The 26300-nt window shown below is 29.1% G+C and overlaps 1 protein-coding gene across 12 annotated transcripts in view; it reads left to right on the forward strand.

The window, feature by feature from the left end:
* Positions 1–26300, forward strand: part of LOC149958979 (CUGBP Elav-like family member 1) — a 570682-nt gene that overhangs the window by 98187 nt on the left and 446195 nt on the right. For 2 of the 12 annotated variants that reach the window (XM_090166351.1, XM_090166352.1), the window contains exon 3: positions 14097–14276. The exons of the other annotated variants lie outside the window; for them this stretch is intronic. In XM_090166351.1, the coding sequence (XP_090022477.1) occupies positions 14251–14276 (26 nt within the window). In that variant the 5' untranslated portion in view covers positions 14097–14250. The remainder of the gene's footprint in view (positions 1–14096; positions 14277–26300) is intronic. 12 annotated transcript variants of the gene reach the window in all.

The raw sequence follows: 26300 nt of genomic DNA on the forward strand, positions 1-26300 counted from the left end.
ATATATTAATGTTTGTAGAAAATTTGTGTAAGGGATGTCAAGTTCTATTTTAAATCCAACGAAACTTGAAAACATAAAATAAATATTGCAGGTTTAAGTTGAAAATATTTTGACGGTAAATCTCCAATATATATAAATATATATAAATTTGCAGTTTCGTTTTGAAGTCGGGAAATATTGTTCGTAGACTGATCTAAAGAAAATATTATTATTACTTTAATTTAGCAAGCAGATACCATTTTACTGTTTGACATTCGTTACGTCCGGAGTTTTAAATCAAAAACGTACTTTGAAATGGAAATTCTAGAGTGCTATTTGCTAAAGCTTTTCGCTTTAAATTCTGTGCACTTTAATCTTTTATATAACCGTCATTTTTAACGAGAATCTGCCGACTTTCAACTTCCGTTTTCGATCGATTGATGTTTTCCTCAACTTCTAAAGGAATAACAAAGTCGTATCAAAAACGTCTTTAGCGTTTTGAAAACATATTAGTGTTATATCCCATGTTCGACGCGTATATGGAGCGATTATCATCTCAAGAACGCATTGAGGTTAATAAGAACGTTGGTGTCAACTTTTTAGACTTGCAAACATGATGTAATACCTAAGCTCCTCCCTCCATTTCCCCGCGTATACAGTGATGTGCCTCAAGAACGTATTTAGGTTAAAAAGAACGTAGGTGTATACTTCCAGGCTTGCTAACATGGTGTAATACCTAAGCTCCTCCCTCCATTTCCCCGCGTATACAGTGATGTGCCTCAAGAACGTATTTAGGTTAAAAAGAACGTAGGTGTATACTTCCAGGCTTGCTAACATGATGTAATACCTAAGCTCCTCCCTCCATTTCCCCGCGTATACAGTGATGTGCCTCAAGAACGTATTTAGGTTAAAAAGAACGTAGGTGTATACTTCCAGGCTTGCTAACATGATGTAATACCTAAGCTCCTCCCTCCATTTCCCCGCGTATACAGTGATGTGCCTCAAGAACGTATTTAGGTTAAAAAGAACGTAGGTGTATACTTCCAGGCTTGCTAACATGGTGTAATACCTAAACTCCTCCCTCCACTTCCACTGTTCCAGGCGTATGCATGGCAATTATCATACTCAAGAACGGATTTAGGTTAGTGAGAACGTATGCATCTACCGTTTAGGCTCGCTAGTATGATGTTACTTAAGAACTTATTTAGGCTCCAGGCTCCCTAGCCTACAAGCGGATGCTTCCAATTTTTCCGCAACTGTATAGCGCCATCCAGTGTCAGTTATAAAAACGTTCACTTTTATTTTTTAGAAAAATTATAATTAGATAATAGTTATAATCAATTTGTTTCGTGCAACTTTACTTAAAATAGGGAAGTAATTATTGTTATCAAGAAAATATTTAAAAATTGCCCGACAGATGGCGTCCCTGTTTCAACACAAATAGCGATTTTAAATCTGGCCTATGTAGTACCTGCTTCTGTAAACGAGACAATGACTATTTAAACAAGGGTATACTCGTTAAAGAAAAATTGATCGTATATTGAAATGTATCTGCTCTAAGTGTTTCTACTGCGTGTTTGGACAGGACTACATCTAAATTGTTGATTTTATAAAATGTTTTTACGCTTGCCCAACTTGTTGAAATGTTGCCCTGGAATAGTTCAGCCAATGCCGAAGAATGAGTTCATAAGCTCTTTAGTGGGAGAGAAAACGGATCCACAGCTGAAGCGGGGAGGCAACATTTCAACAAGATGGCCAAGGTTATTTTATAAAAAGAACTATTGTTTAAAGGCTTAAATTAGATTCCTTTTCTTCGTCGTTAATTTAATGTATGCAGTTCCACGTATATTGTCCATATACGAATGTCAAATTTTGGTCACAATGTTTCGACAATAATTTAAGTGGGGTGGCGGAGTGGTTGGAATTTTTTCCTCGCAGTAAAAGGAGCCAGGTTCGATCCCAGTTTGTGAGCACGGGGAACAACTCCTTTCCCTAGTGAATGTATGGAGTTGATGGCATGAAGGCTTGTCGCCACCCTCCTGCGCATTGTAACCCGGCCACCTGGTATAAAGTCATTAAAAGTAGCTTGATCAGTAGTTGGGCATATGGTGGTGCTTTGTATATTAGCCTAGCTTATGATTTTTACGTAGATTTCTCAGATGTCACTAGCGTCGAAACCAAAACAAGATGCTCAAGCTACATTTGGACCCTAAAGGCGGGACATAAAAGTACCCCTCGCGTTGATTGGCTCGTTTGTAAATTTGGCAATAACCTAAATTATAGTACTTTTTAGCAATATACAGGGTGGAAGCTTCAGCCGTGGTCCAGCCTTGGTACTTCTCCTAGTACACAAGAGTGCTGCGGGTCGAACACTTCTACAGGCGATGGTATTCCACAAATAGACCAATGGGATAATTATAAGTTTATCTTTATCCAATATCCAGAAAAAGCATTTGTAAGATGCGCTTCTAATTCTCCCATTGATCTATTTTTGGCCTACCAGCGCCTGTAGAAGTGTTCCGCCCGCAGTACTCAGGTGTACTAGGAGAAGTACCAGGGCTGGACCACGGCTTAGGCTTCCACCCTGTATTTTATACGCGATATATAATTTAGGTTAAAGTCCACTAACAAGTGTAAGTAGAGTACAAGTTGTCTAATTATAATAATTAGAAATGGTTCTCTGACGACGTTATTGTTTCGCTATATTGAATGTTAGCTTCCTTTTCCATTAATAGATGGCACCACGCTCTCCAGTAATGTCGTTTTTTCGAAGAATCGGCAAAAATTCATTGCCATCTCTATTAACAAGGGCCTTATTATAAAACGGCAGTGGCGGCGCCAGGAATTTCCGCGACGGTAGGCAAACCAAATAAATGGGCCCCCGACCCGGGACCCCCCTTTTCTCAACGAAATACTTCAATAAAATAAAGTACTGATGTACATGACGAACAAAAAAGTTCTAACAACAGTAAAACGAGTCCCAATATAACAGAACTGGTTTTATTTACTAGGAGATACCTCAAAAATTTCTAAATACATTATCGACATTTGTGTCATTGTTATTTATAAATAATTTTATCTCTTGGGACAATTTTGAGACCCTTTCTAGATCAATTTGGGGCCCCTTATAGGGTGATTTTGGGGCCCCTCAAAATTTTAAGGTAGGCAGTGGCCTACCTGGCCTACCCCCTAGCGCCGCCACTGTAAAACGGGTGTCAATGATAGAGCCGACAGTTGCTTTAAAGGCCTAGGTTTTCTTCTGCCTGTCACCCTTTCCTTACGAACAACTTCCCTGGTGGTAGGCCAACAGCAGAGCACGTTAGTTAAAAATAATTACAACCACTAATTTATCGAAACTAAAAAAGATTTTAAGAAGAAGACTATCAGAAACTTCACTCCCCCCCCCCCAAAGCCTAAAAATTTTAAAGTAACATTAAATTAATAAATATCGCATAGTTCGAACAGGCCCTCTGTAAATTTGTATTTGTGACGAACGTCCCAACCCCCCCTCGGGTCAATAGTGGTTCAGTGTCTGGTGATTTACACTCGGGGACGCGTGGCCGTACATTGAAATGAGTGCCCATATGGCGGCTGTCCTTTCTTGTCCCACGGCTGCCCCGCTCCTCCAAGCACATGCCCAGCCGCGTTACGGAGAAAACGACTCGTCTCCGGGGACGTCCAATGTCCATCTTCCCCTCTCGTCAAAGTCCGACCCTCCGGACCTCGCCTTTATTTCATTTCGCCGATGCACCTGGGGTCCCTACTCAGCCGGACGCGGTCGTATTGACCAGCGGTCTGTCCTCCCATCTCCCCTCCCCTCCCCCGGATACGCGCTCTTTTCCGCAATACTCTCTTTGTGTTATTTCAAGCCGAGAATATTCAATAAATAGAACAGAGTTCTGCCAGATATGGTTTTATTTTGTTTCTTGTCGAATCAATTGACGTTTCACAGTAACAGGTAAGACCACCCCTTGCGCTGGTCATATTTACTTAAAAACCTACGTTTTTGCAACTGTTATAGGAAATTTAGACAAATTTGTATAGGCTTTCATTATTCAGGGTGTTTCAAAAGAGTATGCAAAAATTTGATGAAGTTGTAGCCTGGGTTTAAAAAAACCCAGCCCAGTGGGTTTTTTCGGGTTTTATTGGGTATTTTTGGGTTTTATTGGGTTTTTTGGGTTTTATTGGGTTTTTTATTTTAAAAATATTAAATATATTATGTTTATTAAATATATAATGTTTATTAAATATATAATGTTTATTAAATATATAATGTTTATTAAATATATAATGTTTATTAAATATATAATGTTTATTAAATATATAATGTTTATTAAATATATAATGTTTATTAAATATATAATGTTTATTAAATATATAATGTTTATTAAATATATAATGTTTATTAAATATATAATGTTTATTAAATATATAATGTTTATTAAATATATAATGTTTATTAAATATATAATGTTTATTAAATATATAATGTTTATTAAATATATAATGTTTATTAAATATATAATGTTTATTAAATATATAATGTTTATTAAATATATTATGTTTATTAAATATATAATGTTTATTAAATATATAATGTTTATTAAATATATAATGTTTATTAAATATATAATGTTTATTAAATATATAATGTTTATTAAATATATAATGTTTATTAAATATATAATGTGTATTAAATATATTATGTTTATTAAATATATTATGTTTATTAAATATATTATGTTTATTAAATATATTATGTTTATTAAATATATAATGTTTATTAAATATATAATGTTTATTAAATATATAATGTTTATTAAATATATTATGTTTATTAAATATATTATGTTTATTAAATATATTATGTTTATTAAATATATTATGTTTATTAAATATATTATGTTTATTAAATATATTATGTTTATTAAATATATTATGTTTATTAAATATATTATGTTTATTAAATATATTATGTTTATTAAATATATTATGTTTATTAAATATATTATGTTTATTAAATATATTATGTTTATTAAATATATTATGTTTATTAAATATATTATGTTTATTAAATATATTATGTTTATTAAATATATTATGTTTATTAAATATATTATGTTTATTAAATATATTATGTTTATTAAATATATTATGTTTATTAAATATATTATGTTTATTAAATATATTATGTTTATTAAATATATTATGTTTATTAAATATATTATGTTTATTAAATATATTATGTTTATTAAATATATTATGTTTATTAAATATATTATGTTTATTAAATATATAATGTTTATTAAATATATAATGTTTATTAAATATATTATGTTTATTAAATATATTATGTTTATTAAATATATTATGTTTATTAAATATATTGTTTATTAAATATATTGTTTATTAAATATATTATGTTTATTAAATATATTATGTTTATTAAATATATTATGTTTATTAAATATATTATGTTTATTAAATATATTATGTTTATTAAATATATTATGTTTATTAAATATATTATGTTTATTAAATATATTATGTTTATTAAATATATTATGTTTATTAAATATATTATGTTTATTAAATATATTATGTTTATTAAATATATTATGTTTATTAAATATATTATGTTTATTAAATATATTATGTTTATTAAATATATTATGTTTATTAAATATATTATGTTTATTAAATATATTATGTTTATTAAATATATTATGTTTATTAAATATATTATGTTTATTAAATATATTATGTTTATTAAATTAAATGTTTATTAAATTAAATGTTTATTAAATTAAATGTTTATTAAATTAAATGTTTATTAAATTAAATGTTTATTAAATTAAATGTTTATTAAATTAAATGTTTATTAAATTAAATGTTTATTAAATTAAATGTTTATTAAATTAAATGTTTATTAAATTAAATGTTTATTAAATTAAATGTTTATTAAATTAAATGTTTATTAAATTAAATGTTTATTAAATTAAATGTTTATTAAATTAAATGTTTATTAAATTAAATGTTTATTAAATTAAATGTTTATTAAATTAAATGTTTATTAAATTAAATGTTTATTAAATTAAATGTTTATTAAATTAAATGTTTATTAAATTAAATGTTTATTAAATTAAATGTTTATTAAATTAAATGTTTATTAAATTAAATGTTTATTAAATTAAATGTTTATTAAATTAAATGTTTATTAAATTAAATGTTTATTAAATTAAATGTTTATTAAATTAAATGTTTATTAAATTAAATGTTTATTAAATTAAATGTTTATTAAATTAAATGTTTATTAAATTAAATGTTTATTAAATTAAATGTTTATTAAATTAAATGTTTATTAAATTAAATGTTTATTAAATTAAATGTTTATTAAATTAAATGTTTATTAAATTAAATGTTTATTAAATTAAATGTTTATTAAATTAAATGTTTATTAAATTAAATGTTTATTAAATTAAATGTTTATTAAATTAAATGTTTATTAAATTAAATGTTTATTAAATTAAATGTTTATTAAATTAAATGTTTATTAAATTAAATGTTTATTAAATTAAATGTTTATTAAATTAAATGTTTATTAAATTAAATGTTTATTAAATTAAATGTTTATTAAATTAAATGTTTATTAAATTAAATGTTTATTACATTAAATGTTTATTACATTAAATGTTTATTACATTAAATGTTTATTACATTAAATGTTTATTACATTAAATGTTTATTACATTAAATGTTTATTACATTAAATGTTTATTACATTAAATGTTTATTACATTAAATGTTTATTACATTAAATGTTTATTACATTAAATGTTTATTACATTAAATGTTTATTACATTAAATGTTTATTACATTAAATGTTTATTACATTAAATGTTTATTACATTAAATGTTTATTACATTAAATGTTTATTACATTAAATGTTTATTACATTAAATGTTTATTACATTAAATGTTTATTACATTAAATGTTTATTACATTAAATGTTTATTACATTAAATGTTTATTACATTAAATGTTTATTACATTAAATGTTTATTACATTAAATGTTTATTACATTAAATGTTTATTACATTAAATGTTTATTACATTAAATGTTTATTACATTAAATGTTTATTACATTAAATGTTTATTACATTAAATGTTTATTACATTAAATGTTTATTACATTAAATGTTTATTACATTAAATGTTTATTACATTAAATGTTTATTACATTAAATGTTTATTACATTAAATGTTTATTACATTAAATGTTTATTACATTAAATGTTTATTACATTAAATGTTTATTACATTAAATGTTTATTACATTAAATGTTTATTACATTAAATGTTTATTACATTAAATGTTTATTACATTAAATGTTTATTACATTAAATGTTTATTACATTAAATGTTTATTACATTAAATGTTTATTACATTAAATGTTTATTACATTAAATGTTTATTACATTAAATGTTTATTACATTAAATGTTTATTACATTAAATGTTTATTACATTAAATGTTTATTACATTAAATGTTTATTACATTAAATGTTTATTACATTAAATGTTTATTACATTAAATGTTTATTACATTAAATGTTTATTACATTAAATGTTTATTACATTAAATGTTTATTACATTAAATGTTTATTACATTAAATGTTTATTACATTAAATGTTTATTACATTAAATGTTTATTACATTAAATGTTTATTACATTAAATGTTTATTACATTAAATGTTTATTACATTAAATGTTTATTACATTAAATGTTTATTACATTAAATGTTTATTACATTAAATGTTTATTACATTAAATGTTTATTACATTAAATGTTTATTACATTAAATGTTTATTACATTAAATGTTTATTACATTAAATGTTTATTACATTAAATGTTTATTACATTAAATGTTTATTACATTAAATGTTTATTACATTAAATGTTTATTACATTAAATGTTTATTACATTAAATGTTTATTACATTAAATGTTTATTACATTAAATGTTTATTACATTAAATGTTTATTACATTAAATGTTTATTACATTAAATGTTTATTACATTAAATGTTTATTACATTAAATGTTTATTACATTAAATGTTTATTACATTAAATGTTTATTACATTAAATGTTTATTACATTAAATGTTTATTACATTAAATGTTTATTACATTAAATGTTTATTACATTAAATGTTTATTACATTAAATGTTTATTACATTAAATGTTTATTACATTAAATGTTTATTACATTAAATGTTTATTACATTAAATGTTTATTACATTAAATGTTTATTACATTAAATGTTTATTACATTAAATGTTTATTACATTAAATGTTTATTACATTAAATGTTTATTACATTAAATGTTTATTACATTAAATGTTTATTACATTAAATGTTTATTACATTAAATGTTTATTACATTAAATGTTTATTACATTAAATGTTTATTACATTAAATGTTTATTACATTAAATGTTTATTACATTAAATGTTTATTACATTAAATGTTTATTACATTAAATGTTTATTACATTAAATGTTTATTACATTAAATGTTTATTACATTAAATGTTTATTACATTAAATGTTTATTACATTAAATGTTTATTACATTAAATGTTTATTACATTAAATGTTTATTACATTAAATGTTTATTACATTAAATGTTTATTACATTAAATGTTTATTACATTAAATGTTTATTACATTAAATGTTTATTACATTAAATGTTTATTACATTAAATGTTTATTACATTAAATGTTTATTACATTAAATGTTTATTACATTAAATGTTTATTACATTAAATGTTTATTACATTAAATGTTTATTACATTAAATGTTTATTACATTAAATGTTTATTACATTAAATGTTTATTACATTAAATGTTTATTACATTAAATGTTTATTACATTAAATGTTTATTACATTAAATGTTTATTACATTAAATGTTTATTACATTAAATGTTTATTACATTAAATGTTTATTACATTAAATGTTTATTACATTAAATGTTTATTACATTAAATGTTTATTACATTAAATGTTTATTACATTAAATGTTTATTACATTAAATGTTTATTACATTAAATGTTTATTACATTAAATGTTTATTACATTAAATGTTTATTACATTAAATGTTTATTACATTAAATGTTTATTACATTAAATGTTTATTACATTAAATGTTTATTACATTAAATGTTTATTACATTAAATGTTTATTACATTAAATGTTTATTACATTAAATGTTTATTACATTAAATGTTTATTACATTAAATGTTTATTACATTAAATGTTTATTACATTAAATGTTTATTACATTAAATGTTTATTACATTAAATGTTTATTACATTAAATGTTTATTACATTAAATGTTTATTACATTAAATGTTTATTACATTAAATGTTTATTACATTAAATGTTTATTACATTAAATGTTTATTACATTAAATGTTTATTACATTAAATGTTTATTACATTAAATGTTTATTACATTAAATGTTTATTACATTAAATGTTTATTACATTAAATGTTTATTACATTAAATGTTTATTACATTAAATGTTTATTACATTAAATGTTTATTAAATTATTATTGTTTATTAAATTATTATTGTTTATTAAATTATTATTGTTTATTAAATTATTATTGTTTATTAAATTATTATTGTTTATTAAATTATTATTGTTTATTAAATTATTATTGTTTATTAAATTATTATTGTTTATTAAATATATTATATTTTCAAGAAACAATTTAAATTTACAATTTTACAAGTGAAAAGGCAATGAAACTTGTGAAAGTCTATAGATATTTCCGCGCTGAACCTAAACACTGGTAATAGGCTAATAGGCTAATAGAGTAGTAGCACTCTGTAGCTTTGGCCATGGCCGCCATTTTGGTCGCAAATTTTTTATCTATAGGAAAGAGCATGGGTGACGTACTAGGACGTCACAGTGCCATTACTCTTTAAAGATTTAGATATGAGGTTGTTTAGATAATAAAATAATAAAAATCTTACTCTTAGTAAGTTAGTCTTTTTAAGTTCTTAACAAGTTGTAAGAATATTTTTAAATTTCTAAAATAACAAACATCTAAACTTTCCACTCGTGGGTTTTTTAATTGGGTTTTTTAAGTGGGTTTTTTAAAGTGGGTAATACCCAAAAAAACCATGGGTTTTTTTGGGCTAGGTTTTTTTTAATTCGAACCCTTGTAGGGGGTGAGTTGAGAAGTATGCCTGTTTTTCCTCATTTTCCTACGATGAGTTAAAAGAGCGCCAGAGAGCTTCAAAGTGTGGCCTACTAGCCCCTGGATGTAGGCTGCAACAAGCTCAACTCACCCCCTACAACTCCTTAAAATTTTTCCATAACCTCTTCAAACACACTGTATATTTCTATAGAAATTCTATGTAATAGCATACAAATGTATTGAAAAAACCACTATAGAAAAATAAACATTTTTTTGGATTCCATTACTATTATATATAAATTCTATAGAGAGATAAGCAATGAAATCCGATAGAAATTTGGTATTATATAGAATTTCTATATGGAAATAGATCAAATTGAAAGGGCATCAAAGGCTGTAGAAAAATGACCCAACTTCTATGATTTCATGGCAAATATGTAGAATTGCTATAGAAACATCACAAAATCTATAGAAAAATCATAAGGAAGTTCATAACACTTTATAGAAAATTTCACAGATTTCTATGATTGCATTGCAATTATGTAGAATTGCTATAGAAACCACTAAATATCTTGAAAAAACGTAAGGAAGTTTTAATTTTTTCTATAGAAAAATGTCCCATATTTCTACTACTCCATTCCAAGTAAATATAATTTCTATAGAAGTATCACTAAATCAATAGAAAAATTACCAAAATGTCTGATTGCAGTGTCCATTATATAAAATTACTATATAAAAATAACTAAGTATACAGAAAAATTACCCATTTTTCTATGATTCAAGTGGCAATTATATAGAATTTCTGAAGAAATATCACTTAATCTACAGACAAATTACCCACATTTCTGATTCAAGTGGCAATTATATAGGAATTCTATAGAAATATCACTAAATCTACAGAAATATTACCCATGTTTCTATAATTTCCGTTGCATTTATATAGAATTTCTTAAGAAATATCACCAAAATTTATAGAAAAATGACCATAATTTCAATGATTCCAATGGCAATTATATAGAATTTATATGTAAATATCTCTTAAGTCTATATAAAGGTCGGGGATGGTTAACTTTTATTCAATAGATAAAGCTCTCAAAATTATTCGTAAAACGTTTTGATCAAGTAATTTATATGTCTGTATTATCCGATTAATTTTTTGATAAATTTGTAAAATTAATCGGAAAAACGACGTTTTTTACGATAAAAAGCTCAAATTTTACGAATAATACATGTTTTTTAATCATTTTCCGAAATATTATCCGATAAATTTCTTTGTTTACATTTTTTCCCGAAAAAAATCAATTTAAACATGGATAATGATTAACCATCCCCGACCTCCAAGTCTATAGAAGGTTATCGGGGAGTTTTTTCATCGTCTTTAGAGCAATTATCAATGTAATTATTTAGAATTTATAAAGAAACTATTCGTTAGTGAAGTAATTAAAACTTCAGTAATATTATACAAATTATATAACGAAGCTTGAAGGTAATCTTCGCCATTTTCATTAAACTGGTTTCCTAGAAAAGTTCACCAATATAATTTATGACGTAGTCGAAACTTCTTCGACGAAAGTTCGGCTGATCATTCATGTATGCGAGCGGGATAAACGTAACCTAGAAGTTGAATTATAGGGTTTTCGTAGTTTGATGCAACTAAGTACCATGGAACCCTCCAACATACGCAGTTAAAAGTTCTTGTTTGCTCAGAAAGACGAACCAAATTACAGTTCCCAAAGAAATAAACGTGAATTTTTTTTCACCCTATCGGTATATTTCCGTTCCGCTAGAGAGCGCCACGGTGCAAGAGGGCGTGAACTCTTTTCTTTCGTGCGTTCCAGTATACGCCCCCTAGCGGATCTTAGCCCGAACTACCGACTGTTTGTTTAAATATGTAAGCATTTCAAATCGAAGTTTCATTTCTTTCGGAGTCTATTGCAATACCTTAACGTATTCTATCGACACGTTTAGGTCTTGGGGGAAATGATACTAGTTTAGGGTTAAGTAGTTGCCTTAGAAGGCTATCTTATTTTATCTCTAGCGTTGTTGGTTTTTCTCAATACTAATATTGGGATTTCGATGAAGGTTTACAAAGTGGGCGTGGTTTTGTCGTGACATAGTTACTCGGGCGCTTATTTGATCGCGTGACGTTGTCTCTTCCCCCCCCCCCTTGGTTGTGTTATTAGGTACGATTAGTTTTAAAGAGTGTTTTTTGGTATTTTTTATGAAATTTTATTATAAATTTATCTTACTGTAATTTAATCTTTAGGTATTTTTTTTTAAATTCGGTTAAAATTGCACAAAACCCCATTATTTGTAAGTAATATTATTAAATTTAGGTTTTGTTTGGGGAGGGGGGTTAATATATAATTAAATCCGTGGATAAGGTACATTTTATAGTAGTTTTACTAAATTAAGGTTTTGTTTGGGGGTTAATATAATTAAATCCGTGGATAAGGAAGTTTTATCTTAAGGTATTTTTTTTAAATATTTGATTTTTAAAATTTGGTTAAAATGTCTCAAAATTCCCACAAAACCCCATTATTTGTAATATTATTAATTAAGGTTTTGTTTGGGGGGGGGGGGGGTAATATAAGGTAGTTTTATCTTAAGGTTTTCATTTTAATATTTTGGTTTTTAAAATTCGGTTAAAATGTGCCAAAAAATTCCCACAAAACCCCATTATTTGTAAGTAATATTATTAAATTAAGGTTTTGTTTGTGAATAAGGTATAGCTTATCGTAGTTTTATCTGAGGATATTTATTTTTAATATTTTGGTTTTTAAAATTTGGTTAAAATGTGTTACAAATAATGGGGTTTAGTGGATTTTTTTTAAGTAATATTATTTAATTAAGGTTTTGTTTGGGGGGGGGGAAGGGTTTACATAAATAAATCCGTGTATAAAGTACAACTAAAACTGCAGTTGCAGTACCAAAAAACAGCTGTTACGTCATAATTTGGGTTTCATTAAATAATTGGTGGTTTCAATTACAATTAAATACTTCATTATTTACCACTTGTTAAATCTCTTGAAAGATTACAAATGTAATTTTGTTTATAAATTATTAATTATAAAATTAATTATACTTAATGTGAAATTTGGTATAGTTTTAATTCTGTAGTTTGCGCTTGATTCTTCTAACTACGTGAAGATAGTTAAATTAGATGTAGTTTTAATTTAATTCTGTAGTTTGCGCTTCATTCTTCTAACTACGTGAAAATAGTGAAATTCGGTGTAGTTTTAATTTAATTCTGTAGTTTGCGCTTCATTATTCTAAGTGAAAATAGTGAAATTCGGGGTAGTTTTCGCTTCATTATTCCAAGTGAAAATAGTTAAATTCGGTGTAGTTTTAATTTAATTCAGTAGTTTGCGCTTCATTCTTCTAACTACGTGAAAATAGTTAAATTCGGTGTAGTTTTAATTTAATTCTGTAGTTTGCGCTTCGTTATTCTAAGTGAAAATAGTTAAATTCGGTGTAGTTTTAATAAAATAATGTAGTTTGCGCTTCATTATTCTAAGTGAAAATAGTGAAATTGGGTGTAGTTTTCGCTTCATTATTCTAAGTGAAAATAGTGAAATTCAGTGTAGTTTTCGCTTCATTATTCTAAGTGAAAATAGTGAAAATAGTGAAATTCGGGGTAGTTTTCGCTTCATAATTCTAAGTGAAAATAGTTAAATTCGGTGTAGTTTTAATATAATTCTGTAGTTTGCGCTTTATTCTCTTCAGTAAAAAAATGGTATAGTTTTGATATAATTCTAATACTAATGCCGCTTTTGATTTTGCGCTTTTTTTGCATGACGCTCATAATAATTCGAATGTAAAACCTTAATTTCAATTGGCTTTTTTTCGTTTGGTTTTTTTCTGATTTCAGATAACTAAAAATTAAAAGGGAGTGTTTGTAACTTGGCTAAATCTCCAACGAAGAAAAGGCCATACACGTCTTTAGCCTATAAACAAAACCAATATTTCAAAAATAAAACAGTCAAATTTTTATCAAACTTAAAAAATCACGCTTGAAAACACACATGGATCTACTTATTCAAGACGTTAGGTAGGATTTGAATATATTTTGATTATAAATATCTCTCTTCATTTTATGCATGTCTGTGTTAATTTAAATGTACATTTGAATTCTATTCTCTGTCTTGGTATTATCTAAGCTTATTTAAGCTTACTTGGTGTAATTTTTGTGATTTTTAACGCATTTTACATAAAATTAGTCTTAAAAAACAAGTATTAAACACGGAAGGTTGGTGGTTGGTGGTTTACAGGTTGGACATAAGGCACTAGTCACGGCATTTGACTACTAAAATAAATGCTCTGACTATTAAACTAATCGAAATCTTGTTCAATTTGACAAGGGAAAAATTTCCCTAAATATTCGTAAATAACGGCCAAAGTCATGTATATAAATGATAATAAACTTATCCGTTTTAATTTTGACGGGTAGAGCATATGTTGACTGTCCTTCTTGTTGTATACCCCCATTTTTACGCCCACTAGTCAGTGACTATTGAAATAAATCAAGATCAAAGGTCAGGGAATTTGAAAATGATTCTAAATGGTCCGGGAATAGGCAGGGAATTTAAAAATGGTCAAAAAAGTAAGGGAATTTTAAAATGACCATAAAAAAATCTGGCAAGTAAATTTTTTATAAAATCATAATCAATATTTTTCAAGATTTTACCTCAAAATATTCCTTGACCATTTTTGTATAATAAATGATAATTGGGCAATTTGGTCAGGGTAAACTTGGAGATGTCAAGGAATTTAATTCGGGAAATATTTTACGAACCCTGTTCAAGTTTTCTTTTCAGCATTTTTTCAATTTAAAACTAGTATATTGAGTTGATCTAACCCGCGCACTTATGGTCGTGGTAAATTTTAATTCTTCGGGTCTACCACACGCCAGGGATAAGTCGGGGTATTTTAAAAATGGACCTAATACTTGAAGGGGAATTACATTACATAAAATGTCTATCTCCACCTGTCCACTCTCCCCCTATTCGACTTTCCGTTGCTATGCTGCAACTCGTTTTGAAATGGTTAATGTTTAGGCGTAGTTTCTCTTTTCGCGAGCCAGATTTCCTGCACGGTACTGACGAGTCCCAAATAGGACGAAACCGGTCTACCGTTGGAATTTCTGGCTATTTTATTTAATTTAATTTAGTTTAACACTCTAAGATCTATTTGGTCCGAGTTTCGCGTCTTTTTGTTTTGCTCGAAGACCTATCGGTACGATCTATTAGTAAATTTTTTAAATTTCTTCAAATTTATTTAGGGTTTAGCTTTATTATCCCTTTTCATATTGGACTAATCTACTTATTCGCTAATTTTATCATCCATAAAATGTCTGTTTATTTTTAAACGTTGTATTCAAACTTTTTCTTAGTTAAAATATAACTTGATAAACCATTTATTTTTAATTTGAAATATAATTAAATTCAATAACTTCTGATAATCTTCAACAGGAAGTTAAAAATTGACTAATTTTGGCTTTAAAAAAAGTTGAGGAAAATCTGTAAAAAGTGACCGGGGTAAAATCAAAGGATTTTAATCTTAAGAATATAGTGGCAACCCTGTTTCTTTGTGCGTGTCTTTTATAGTACTTTGTGATGGACCCCTTAAATTTGCCAAGTTCTTTTAAAGGCAAACTAAAATCTTCAACCACTTGAATAGACAGACTTGAAAAAAAAAAGTCGATTTAGTATCGTCCACAGCGTTCGCACTAAGTGCTTAATCGTGTATGTCAGTGATTAAATTTTGCAGGGAGGTTAGAAGCGCCCAAACTGTCGAAACGTTTCCACTGCAATCGGGGGAATTTGGAGTTGGTAAAACCCCCTCTCGCTAAAACCATCCAAGGTGCACTGCTCGAAATCTCTTAAGCAAATGTTTCAATCCGAAAGCTATAGATATTGCCAAAACCCTGAGCTATACAGAGAGGCCTAACCGTCGCTTCCCCTTAATGTTGTAACGCTTTCAGACCATGCCAAATTCTCAACCTCCCCTCTATCGGTGATTCCCCGTTTTCCCAGCGACCTCTGACGGACGTTAAAAGCGCTAAAACCGAGAATCGGTATCGAACTGTTTTGAGTACTGAAATATTACGGGACTTGGCATCTGGACATGTTTCAGTAATGATGAAGTTAATTCTATGGATTGATATGGCGCTCAGAAATTCGTTTAGAAATTACTTTTATAGACGATTTCAAATTAGCCAACGTGGGGTGGCGGAGTGGTTAGCACTTTCGCCTCGCAGCAAGAGGAGCCGGGTTCGATCCCAGCTTGTGGCACTGGGTGAAAACTCGGAACAACTCCTTCTGCCTTGAGTTTGCAAGTTCTCTCCTCACTGTTTAAGGGGTTTTCCCCCGAGCTTTTGGTTTCCCCTTCCATAAAAACATGTTGAGGTTAACGGTAATAGTTAGTATAGGGAGCTGTTGGCTCGATCGTGTGGCATGCAGGGCTTGCCACCACCCTCCTACGCATTGTAACCCGGCCACCTGAATTAAAGGCTTCAAAAGTCGCTTGATGACTTGGGCGTAAGGTGGTGCCTTGGGTATTAGTCTAGCTGATTATTATCTTTTGATAATTTTTGGAAGCATTTTATTTTTTCCCAAAAATATTTAAATCCTGGTAAAACATTAAAAGTTTTTGACTTTACTAAATTGATTATTTTAACTAATTTCGTATTTAGAACCATTCAATGCATAATTATTTCGTATGCCTGTAATCGTTGTAACGAGTATTCAAGCCTATCTGCATTTGATCAAAAATCAGTATATTAATTCTGATCGGCGTATTTAAAAATTAATTTTGATCATAGTTATTACAGAAAATCTTATCTAATCCTTCCTGAATGTGTATAGATATACCGTAGAATCTGGAAAGTACGCGGATATTTTTCTATAGAATTCTTTATGACTTAAAATAAATTATTAACTTTTCTATGAAAATTATATGAATATTCTAAAGAATTTTTCATGGCTTTAAACAAATTTCACTAATTTCTAAAGAATTTTCAAATCGTATAGAAATAATGATCAAATTTCTATGTATATGATATGAAATTATTATATAGAATTATAAATGCTTTTAGAATTGACTCCAAATTGTATGGACATTTTATAGTGTAAACTACCCATAATTTTCTGTAGAAATTTCGATTGCTATATATAGAGAAATTGCCGCAATATCCATCGAAATTATATAGATAATTCTACCCAGAATTTTCAATGGCTATACAAAGATTGCCGCAATATTTATCGAAATTATATTGATTATTTTACCCAGAATTTTCTATAGAATTTTCCAATGGCCAATATTCCCATTTTATTCTATAGAAATTAGATTATTTTTGTAAGAACTAAACTTGAAGTCTGGCGTTGGTTATTTGTTGACATGATGGTAAACTCGGAACGCGTAGCAAAATGTAGGTTAGTTTTCGCCTTTAGTAGACATTTTTTTGAGGTTTCTAGCTCTCGTAAAATATTCCCTATTTTCTCGCTTCAGAACAGATCGGAAAAGTACGCGTGTTTCCGTTGGGTTCCTCTAACTTTTGTCCGCCCGAAAAATAAACCCTCTTATTTTAGCTCCCGGAGTAAAAAGCGTGAAAAACCAGAGATAAAAATAACAAGCCGGTCCTTGGAGGGAAATAGCGTGTTTCACGTGCACTGCTGGCCTTTGGCGTCTTATCATCAAGATTCCCCTTGTAAATTAGAGGATAACCAAGGGAATGTTTCCGATAATTTATAGGAAAAATGGGTTATTTATAGGCGAATTGTTGGAAAGAACAGTTAACAAAATTAGGGATGCACCGATATGGGTAGAGCCGATATATCGGCTATTCGTGACCGATATTACCGCCCATATATCGGCAGATATTAACAAAGTTATGTAGTGTATGTGATAAAATCATTGTAAAAGACGGTTCAGTGCACTGTCATACCATTTTATTCTCATTTTTCATGAAGAAAGTTTGCAAGAGCATATCCGAATATGTTTCTGTTCATTTTACGTGATACATATTTTCTATCACAAATTCAATATCGTTGTTTTGTATTTGTTTACACTCGTAATCCCCTGTTTATAAAAAGGTATGATCTAGCTTATGAAGTCTGGCGTACGTGGCGGGGACAATCAAATAAAATGTTATCATTAGTTGGTTAATCGAGAATTTTCTTATTTTTAAATGTTTTTTTTTAAATATTTTCCAATACCGGTATCGGCCAATATTGGCTTCGTTTAAGCCGATACTGACCGACACCGATATTAGATAAATAGGCGTCCCTACATTATTACTTTGATAGTGCATATAAATAAATTTCATATAAACGCCGCCGCCCCGCCGTTAAATTTTGATTCAACGCTCCGCCGACTTTTTTTGTCAGCGCACGCTGGTCGCGCCGCCGCTGCCGATCAAAATTTCGCGGTGTCGGGAGGTCTAGTCGAAAGATGTCGCCCGTACGACAACAACGTAACCCGATTCCATACGTTCCGCGTAGCAGCGTCATTTTGGGCGTTAGGATGAAAAAGCACTCCAGTGTCATAAATATTGAAAGCGAGAGAAAAGGAGCTTTGTTTTCCGCGGGCGTATAAAATACGGCTGGAGCATTCGTTCTGTTCGCGAGCGGCAAAGCGCCTTCCGCCAGAACTCAATGACGTAAGAGAATAGTGATTTGCGGTTTCTGCCGCCTTTCTGACCATGGTTGGCGAAATATTTATTAGGCAGGAGATGAAATAAAGAGCGCTGTCCGAAAATAACGCCGGGATATGGTCCAGAAGGGAACCGCGCTACAACGGAATGCACTTTAGGAAGCTCTCCTCTTACCTCGCTATCATACGCGAAGCGTCAATGTTATTGTGAAAGCCTGCCCATTGTTCTACTAAATTATTCTTAAGCCTGACTTTTTCAAAGCTATACATTTTTTCATTTGACTGGTATATGACAGAAACAACGTAATTTTTGGTACTACCAAAAATGTGGGCTCGGCGTTCGGATATTAAATTTTATAGTGCTATTAATTTTCCAGAATATTTTCCGGAAATCGGAAAAATAAAAAAAATGAAACAGAAATTACTTTTTAAGGGTTTTTAATGTTTTTAACTTTTTATCGATATAAAATGTCTTATATCAGTAAACATACTACTAAACATTAATAGTGTTACATTTCAACCAGTTTAAACTAGTCTATAGGTTTAGTTTTACTTTTATATCCGAAAAAATGAGGCGAAAATGCCGCTTTATTGAAATTTGCAAACAATATTAGACTAATCATGGAATAAAAACTTTTTAATTTTTTAGGAAAAATACGGAAAATTTTCCTTTAATTCGTTTATATCCATATCCGAATTAAAACTTGGTTGCTGCATATTAAATCGTATAATAGTAGTGAATAATATTCATAAATGAACAGTTAATCGAATTTTTATGATAAATTTAAATTTTGGCGGTTAATTTACCCGTTTCCCCAATTCTTGAAAACTTTCCATCCCAATTGGCTAAAAGAGTTCCCTCGAGTTCTTTGGTTTCCCTTTTCTAGGGTCCCCACCAGGTCCTTGAAATACCTAAAACTCCCTATTTTTCTTCAAGTTCTCTGATCTACCCTAAAATCGAGATTTGGTCCCTAAAGTATCCTATTTTTAAGAAATCCATAAAGTTAGTAAATAGCATAAAGTCCTATAATTTTGAATAAATAATCCTTTAAAGTCCTATAATTTTGAATAAATAATCCTATAAAGTCCTATAATTTTGAATAAATAATCCTATAAAGTCCTATAATTTTGAATAAATAATTCTATAAAGTCCTATAATTTTGAATAAATAATTCTATAAAGTCCTATAATTTTGAATAAATAATTCTATAAAGTCCTATAATTTTGAATAAATAATTCTATAAAGTCCTATAATTTTGAATAAATAATCCTATAAAGTCCTTTATTTAAGGAATATAACCCTATTTTTCCTAGAAGAAAATTAAAGATTTGAATGGAGTCCTTGCCTATTTGGTCGAAGTAGAAATAATTAAAATTGAGACGAATTTTGGTGTCGAAGAGTAAATTTCTTCCTCCTAAAATAATCTAATCAGCTCGGTATCTCTCAATAAATGTTAAAAGTTCGTTCCATGATAAAATTAGAAATTTAAATATTAATGAAAAAAGAAGTAGTGGGAGCTATCCTATAGCAAGCAGCAGGGACTTTAAATACTGTTTGGGTTTACCTTTGTACGCTAACTACCTCGATTTATTTACAGTCCTTTTTTACCTATCACACGAACCCAAACCAAGAATGTATTTATTTATACCCGTTGGGGCACCCGGTATGCTCCTCCGCTTTAATGAAATCAAATAATACTGCAATCTCATTGGTTCTAAAAATTACGTTTTTCGACGCGATTAACGCTGCTGCGAGGACGCAAAAAATAAGACCGCCTCCTTCCCCCCCCCCCCCCTTAGCGTGACGGGGTTAGTGCCTCAACGTGTCCGTCGATAGTCTCGACATATTCATTCTCCCTGAGTAGAAATAAATACAATCTTGCCCAAACCTTCTTCTTTTTGCGCTTGTGGCAGCCTACTTCCAGGGGCTAGTAGGCCACACTTTGAAGCTCGCTGGCGCTCTTTTAACTCGTCGTAGGAAAATGGGAAAAAAACAGGCATACTTCTCAACTCACCCCGTACATCTCTATAACATTTTTGCATAACTTTTTAAAAACACCCTGTATACAGTTTATTTGGTTCCTAAATCCTCCTTTAAGTAAAAATAAACATGTTCTTGCTATTATATCAATATTAATTGGTATCCTAAAACTTGACACGACACCCCTACAGCGTTTTATTTTGTTATGTCAGCTGTTTTAAAATTTGTGCTGGGGAAATTTCCCCTCCGTGTGTAATTTCGTAAAAGGTTTTTTAACCGATCCCCGCATCCAGTTTTCGGCTCCTTTTTCCTCCAGGGAAGGGGCCTTAAATGCCAGGGCATTCTCCCTAGAGTCGTTATCTTTAAAAAGCAAACCATCGCGTGCTCGCACCACGCTTTCAAAAAGCAACTTTCTCTAATTGTGATAGGTTCTCTCCACCCCTCTTTTACCGTGCGCTATCTCGTTGTTATACCTGAGTTGCTACCCCCGTGCAACCCCCCTCCGTGATTCCCCTTCCCCGAAAAGCCGGCTTTTTTTGCATATACCGTCGGACAACCAGCCAGCCAACCAGGCACAAACCTTGTCTTTTGGGCCCTTTTGCGAAGATACGCGGAGTAATTAAGATTATTACTTTTGAAGCGAAGGAAACTCGAGCTGTAAAATGGGAGAAACGTTTTCTCGTTTACTTGATGTACAAAATTTTGGTGCCACTCTTGAAAACAGGGTTTCCAGCGATCCTGTAATTAAATTTTGTATCCTATATTTTCCTATTTAAAAACTATCATTCCATTTTTTTTCCTATATTTTCCTATCAAAAAACTAATTTCATTTTTAATCCTATATTTTCCTATCACATTTTTATCCAATATTTTTCTAATTGTCTGATAAAATTTTAAAAAGATTTACACATCAAGAAATTTAAATGACTCTCGGAACAATTAAACGGTGAAGATGCGAAAAGATTTTTGAATTTTCTTAAGATAATATTTATAATTATCAACTAGGTTAATACCCAAGATTGGTCTTACGTTGTTCCGACCTCCTTTTAAATTCAAACTAGCTTGCATGGCATGAAGGGCTTGCCACCACCCTCCTACACATTGTAACCCGGTAATCTGAATTAATGGCAATAAAATCGCTCGATGACTTGGGCCAAAGCCTAGCTGATTATTGTAATTATAACCGATAGTCTTTAAGAATCGAAATTTATAGTTTTTTACGAGATTTTCTAAGTCTATAGATAATTTTTCTTAGCAGACTCACCAAAATCCCTCGGTACTGTCTAATAAAAAAAAACAAATTTAAAAAATAATCTATTAAGCGTCGACTTGATTAAATTTAAGCGGGAAAATTTAGTCTTTTGGGCATCCTCAATTTGAAAATCCCGAAATTATCTCTCTGCTTTCTTCCACGAGCGAATTAAATTTTGTCGAAGTACTTAATTTAATTTTAGGTTGCGCCTTTTTTTTGGTTCGCTAGAGGGGGTAACTGTTCGTTAAAAAAGTCTGTTCCTCTCTTTATTTTTTTCCGTCATTCTTCAACTCATCGGTTTTATGTCTTGCCCAAATTTCATTTATTAAAAGCGAGGCGCCCTTTGCTCCTCCGATTTTAATTAAATTTTCCAGCCAAGTCGGCCCGAAATGTCTCTTAGCCAAATAGCTTTTTTTCGTTCGTCTATTGTTCGGCGATTTAAAATCCCCCTTTTTTATTATCTCTGCTCTTCTTAAATTTATGTTGAAAATAATAAAAAAATATATTTCATCTTTTAAAAAATTTTTTTTTACCGCCTCCAATGACAGTGGACAAAATTAAGTGTTTCTTGGAAATTTTTAACGTTTAAAATTTACTACTTTTTGACGTAGTATCAAATTGAAAAATCATAGGCCCTTAAATGAATGACTAAATTAAAAAGTAATCAACTTTTGTAAAGCATCCAACTTACAAGTTAGTGTAATTGGTAATTATTTGTAGTTAAAAGATTCGAAGGTAACTTAAATTAATAATAGTCGTAACAGGGTTCCAACATTAGGTTAATTTATAGGTTAATTTATAAAGGAATATATTTAACTAACTTATAAAGCTTAATTTATAAAGGAATATATTTAACTGATGAAGCTTAATTTATAAAGGAATATATTTAACTGATGAAGCTTAATTTATAAAGGAATATATTTAACTGATGAAGCTTAATTTATAAAGGAATATATTTAACTGATGAAGCTTAATTTATAAAGGAATATATTTAACTAACTAATGAAGCTTAATTTATAAAGGAATATATTTAACTGATGAAGCTTAATTTATAAAGGAATATAACTAACTAATGAAGCTTAATTTATAAAGGAATATATTTAACTAACTAATGAAGCTTAATTTATAAAGGAAAATAACTAACTAATGAAGCTTAATTTATAAAGGAATATATTAACTGATGAAGCTTAATTTATAAAGGAATATATTAACTGATGAAGCCTAATTTATTAAGGAATATATTTAACTGATGAAGCCTAATTTTAAAGGAATATATTTAACTGACTGATGATTATTTAAGCAGTCGAACTACAGAAATGGTTTTTAGTAACTAAATATAATAATTGCTTGATTTTATCAATTTGATTCAAAAACTAAAAAGTCGGATTTAAACCACAAGTTGAATTTCATTCGATGAACAAAAATATGATGAGTGAATTAAATATTACAAAGTAATTAAATTTAATTATGATTTTGTTTAATTTTGTATTATAAAACTGATAGAAGTAATTAGAATGGAACAAATCCGCTAATTGATTAAAAATCCTATTTAAGTAAAAAATACGAAATTTACAACGTATCCAAGATTAGGGAAATTGAAAATTGATTTAGTATTCGAATTTGATTATACTTTAAATTCATAAAGTAATGCCTTGTTTTCTAAATTTTAAATTAATATAGATTATACAGGATTCGAACGTCGATTCGACCTTCTAAATTGAAAATATATAAGTTATCCATTTCGCATTTAGGTGCTGTCAGACTTTCAAATTCAATTCGCAATTTTTGTTTCGTTTTCTGGGCGTGATTTCATTTCTTTAAAACAATTTCGGAAATTCCCCGAGAAAAAACTAATATTGTTTTGTCTTGGAAAAGAGAAATATCAAATTCGGCGGGTCTCTTACAAAAACAGAAATTCGTTTTTGAAAATCCATAGGAAATTAGCCCCCCCCCCCCGCTTCGTGTCGTCACCAGAGGCTATTCGAACATTTTGTTTTATCTTTGAACCTCTTATTTTGCTTAGGAGGAACTACTACATTACGAGCTTTTGTAGGCGTCTGTGGAAGTTCTCGTTTCCAGCGCTCTTTATCGATCCAATAAGTTATATATTTTACTAATAATAATAATGGTATATAATCCTTTAATTTATATCGTGATTTGCATAAACACAACCCGGTCGTGGCAGGGGTAAATATCTTTATCCCGACAATATAAATAACATTCTTGATAAAGCAGACTTAAATATTAACGACTTCTTTAATGTATCATCCAGATTTTTTGGCTTTAAATATTAATAAATACATTCTTGACTAAATATTACCACAGCTCCTATATTTTATAATTTTTACTTTTATTTTCAATTCGGATCTATAAACTAATTATAATTACATTATTGTCCCATTTTTTTCCTATATTTGTGGTATTTTTCAGGCTTCACTTGATGCAATTGTGTCTTTTGTTGTCAGAATTTACGAGTTAAGGAATAAGTTTACAAATATTAGAAATCTTCGCTTACTCAACCAATTATTAAACCAAATTACCTTCAAAATCCCAGGTTTTCCGTGTAACTAACGGAAATTTTCCTATAATTCCCCGCAATTTTAATGGAACTTATCCTACATTTTCCTTTTATTTAATGGAACTTATCCTACATTTTCCTTTTATTTAATGGAACTTATCCTACATTTTCCTTTTATTTAATGGAACTTATCCTACATTTTCCTTTTATTTAATGGAACTTATCCTACATTTTCCTGTATTTTCAATGGAATTTATCATACATTTTCCTGTAGTTTTGATGGAATGTGTATCCTACATTTTCCTGTAGTTTTGATGGAATGTGTATCCTACATTTTCCTGTAGTTTTAATGGAATTTATCCTACATTTTCCTGTAGTTTCAATGGAATTTATCCTACATTTTCCTGTAGTTTTGATGGAATGTGTATCCTACATTTTCCTGTAGTTTTAATGGAATTTATCCTTCATTTAACTGTAGTTTTAATGGAATCTATCCCATATTTTCCTGTATTTTCCCTAAAACATTTCCTATAATTCTTATAAATCAACTACAAATTTCCTATAATTTCTAAAAATGTAACTACACATTTCCTATACTTCCTCTAATTCCTATAAATCGACTACAAATTACCTATAATTATTATAAGATCTGGGTGAGTTTTCTGTGGTCACCCGGCGAATGTGAAACGGACACGGTGCCCCAAATTGAGCGACTCGTTTTTCTTTTCGCCTGCTTTCGAATTCGGATCCCGCAGCTCCCGAACTTTGGAAGAAGGAAAGAATTCCTCTTGAAATAAATATCAGTCTCTCTCTGCACTGAAACGCGTGTGTATCAAAATATGTATTTTCAAGCATCCCCTTTCGAAAGAAACTGATGGGTCGGGGCTAAAACTATCCCAAGGGTGGGCCACGTAAATCCCGCTCCCTTTCGGCCCTTTTGTATTCATTTTTTTTCGTCTGGGGGCTGGGGAGATAGTATTTTTGCTAGTCTATGGCGTCGTACTCTCGGTCACGTTTGGAGGGTTTTATCAGAAGTGTATAGAATACTCTTACCAGGAGAGTACCCGAGGTACTTATTGCCGATTTTGTTCAAAGTCGGCCGTGGGGTAGACCTATATGAGATATGAAATTTCCCAAAAGGAGACGTTGCACTACCCATTCGATTTACATAAAATCTCCATTTCCTTATTTTCCCAAATATTCTTGCAATTTACCCCCCAAAAACGTTGCAATTTACCCCCCAAAAACGTTGCAATTTAGCCCCCAAAAACGTTGCAATTTAGCCCCCAAAAACGTTGCAATTTAGCCCCCAAAAACGTTGCAATTTAGCCCCCAAAAACGTTGCAATTTAGCCCCCAAAAACGTTGCAATTTACCCCCCAAAAACGTTGCAATTTACCCCCCAAAACGTTGCAATTTACCCCCCCAAAAACGTTGCAATTTACCCCCCCAAAAACGTTTCAATTTACCCCCCCCAAAACGTTGCAATTTACCCCCCCAAAAACGTTGCAATTTACCCCCCCAAAAACGTTGCAATTTACCCCCCCAAAAACGTTGCAATTTACCCCCCCAAAAACGTTGCAATTTACCCCCCCAAAAACGTTGCAATTTACCCCCCAAAAACGTTGCAATTTACCCCCCCAAAAACGTTGCAATTTACCCCCAAAAACGTT

This window comes from Leiobunum rupestre, chromosome 2, assembly GCF_980474605.1.
Source record: "Leiobunum rupestre chromosome 2, qqLeiRupe1.1.hap1, whole genome shotgun sequence".
Lineage (NCBI taxonomy): Eukaryota > Metazoa > Arthropoda > Arachnida > Opiliones > Sclerosomatidae > Leiobunum > Leiobunum rupestre.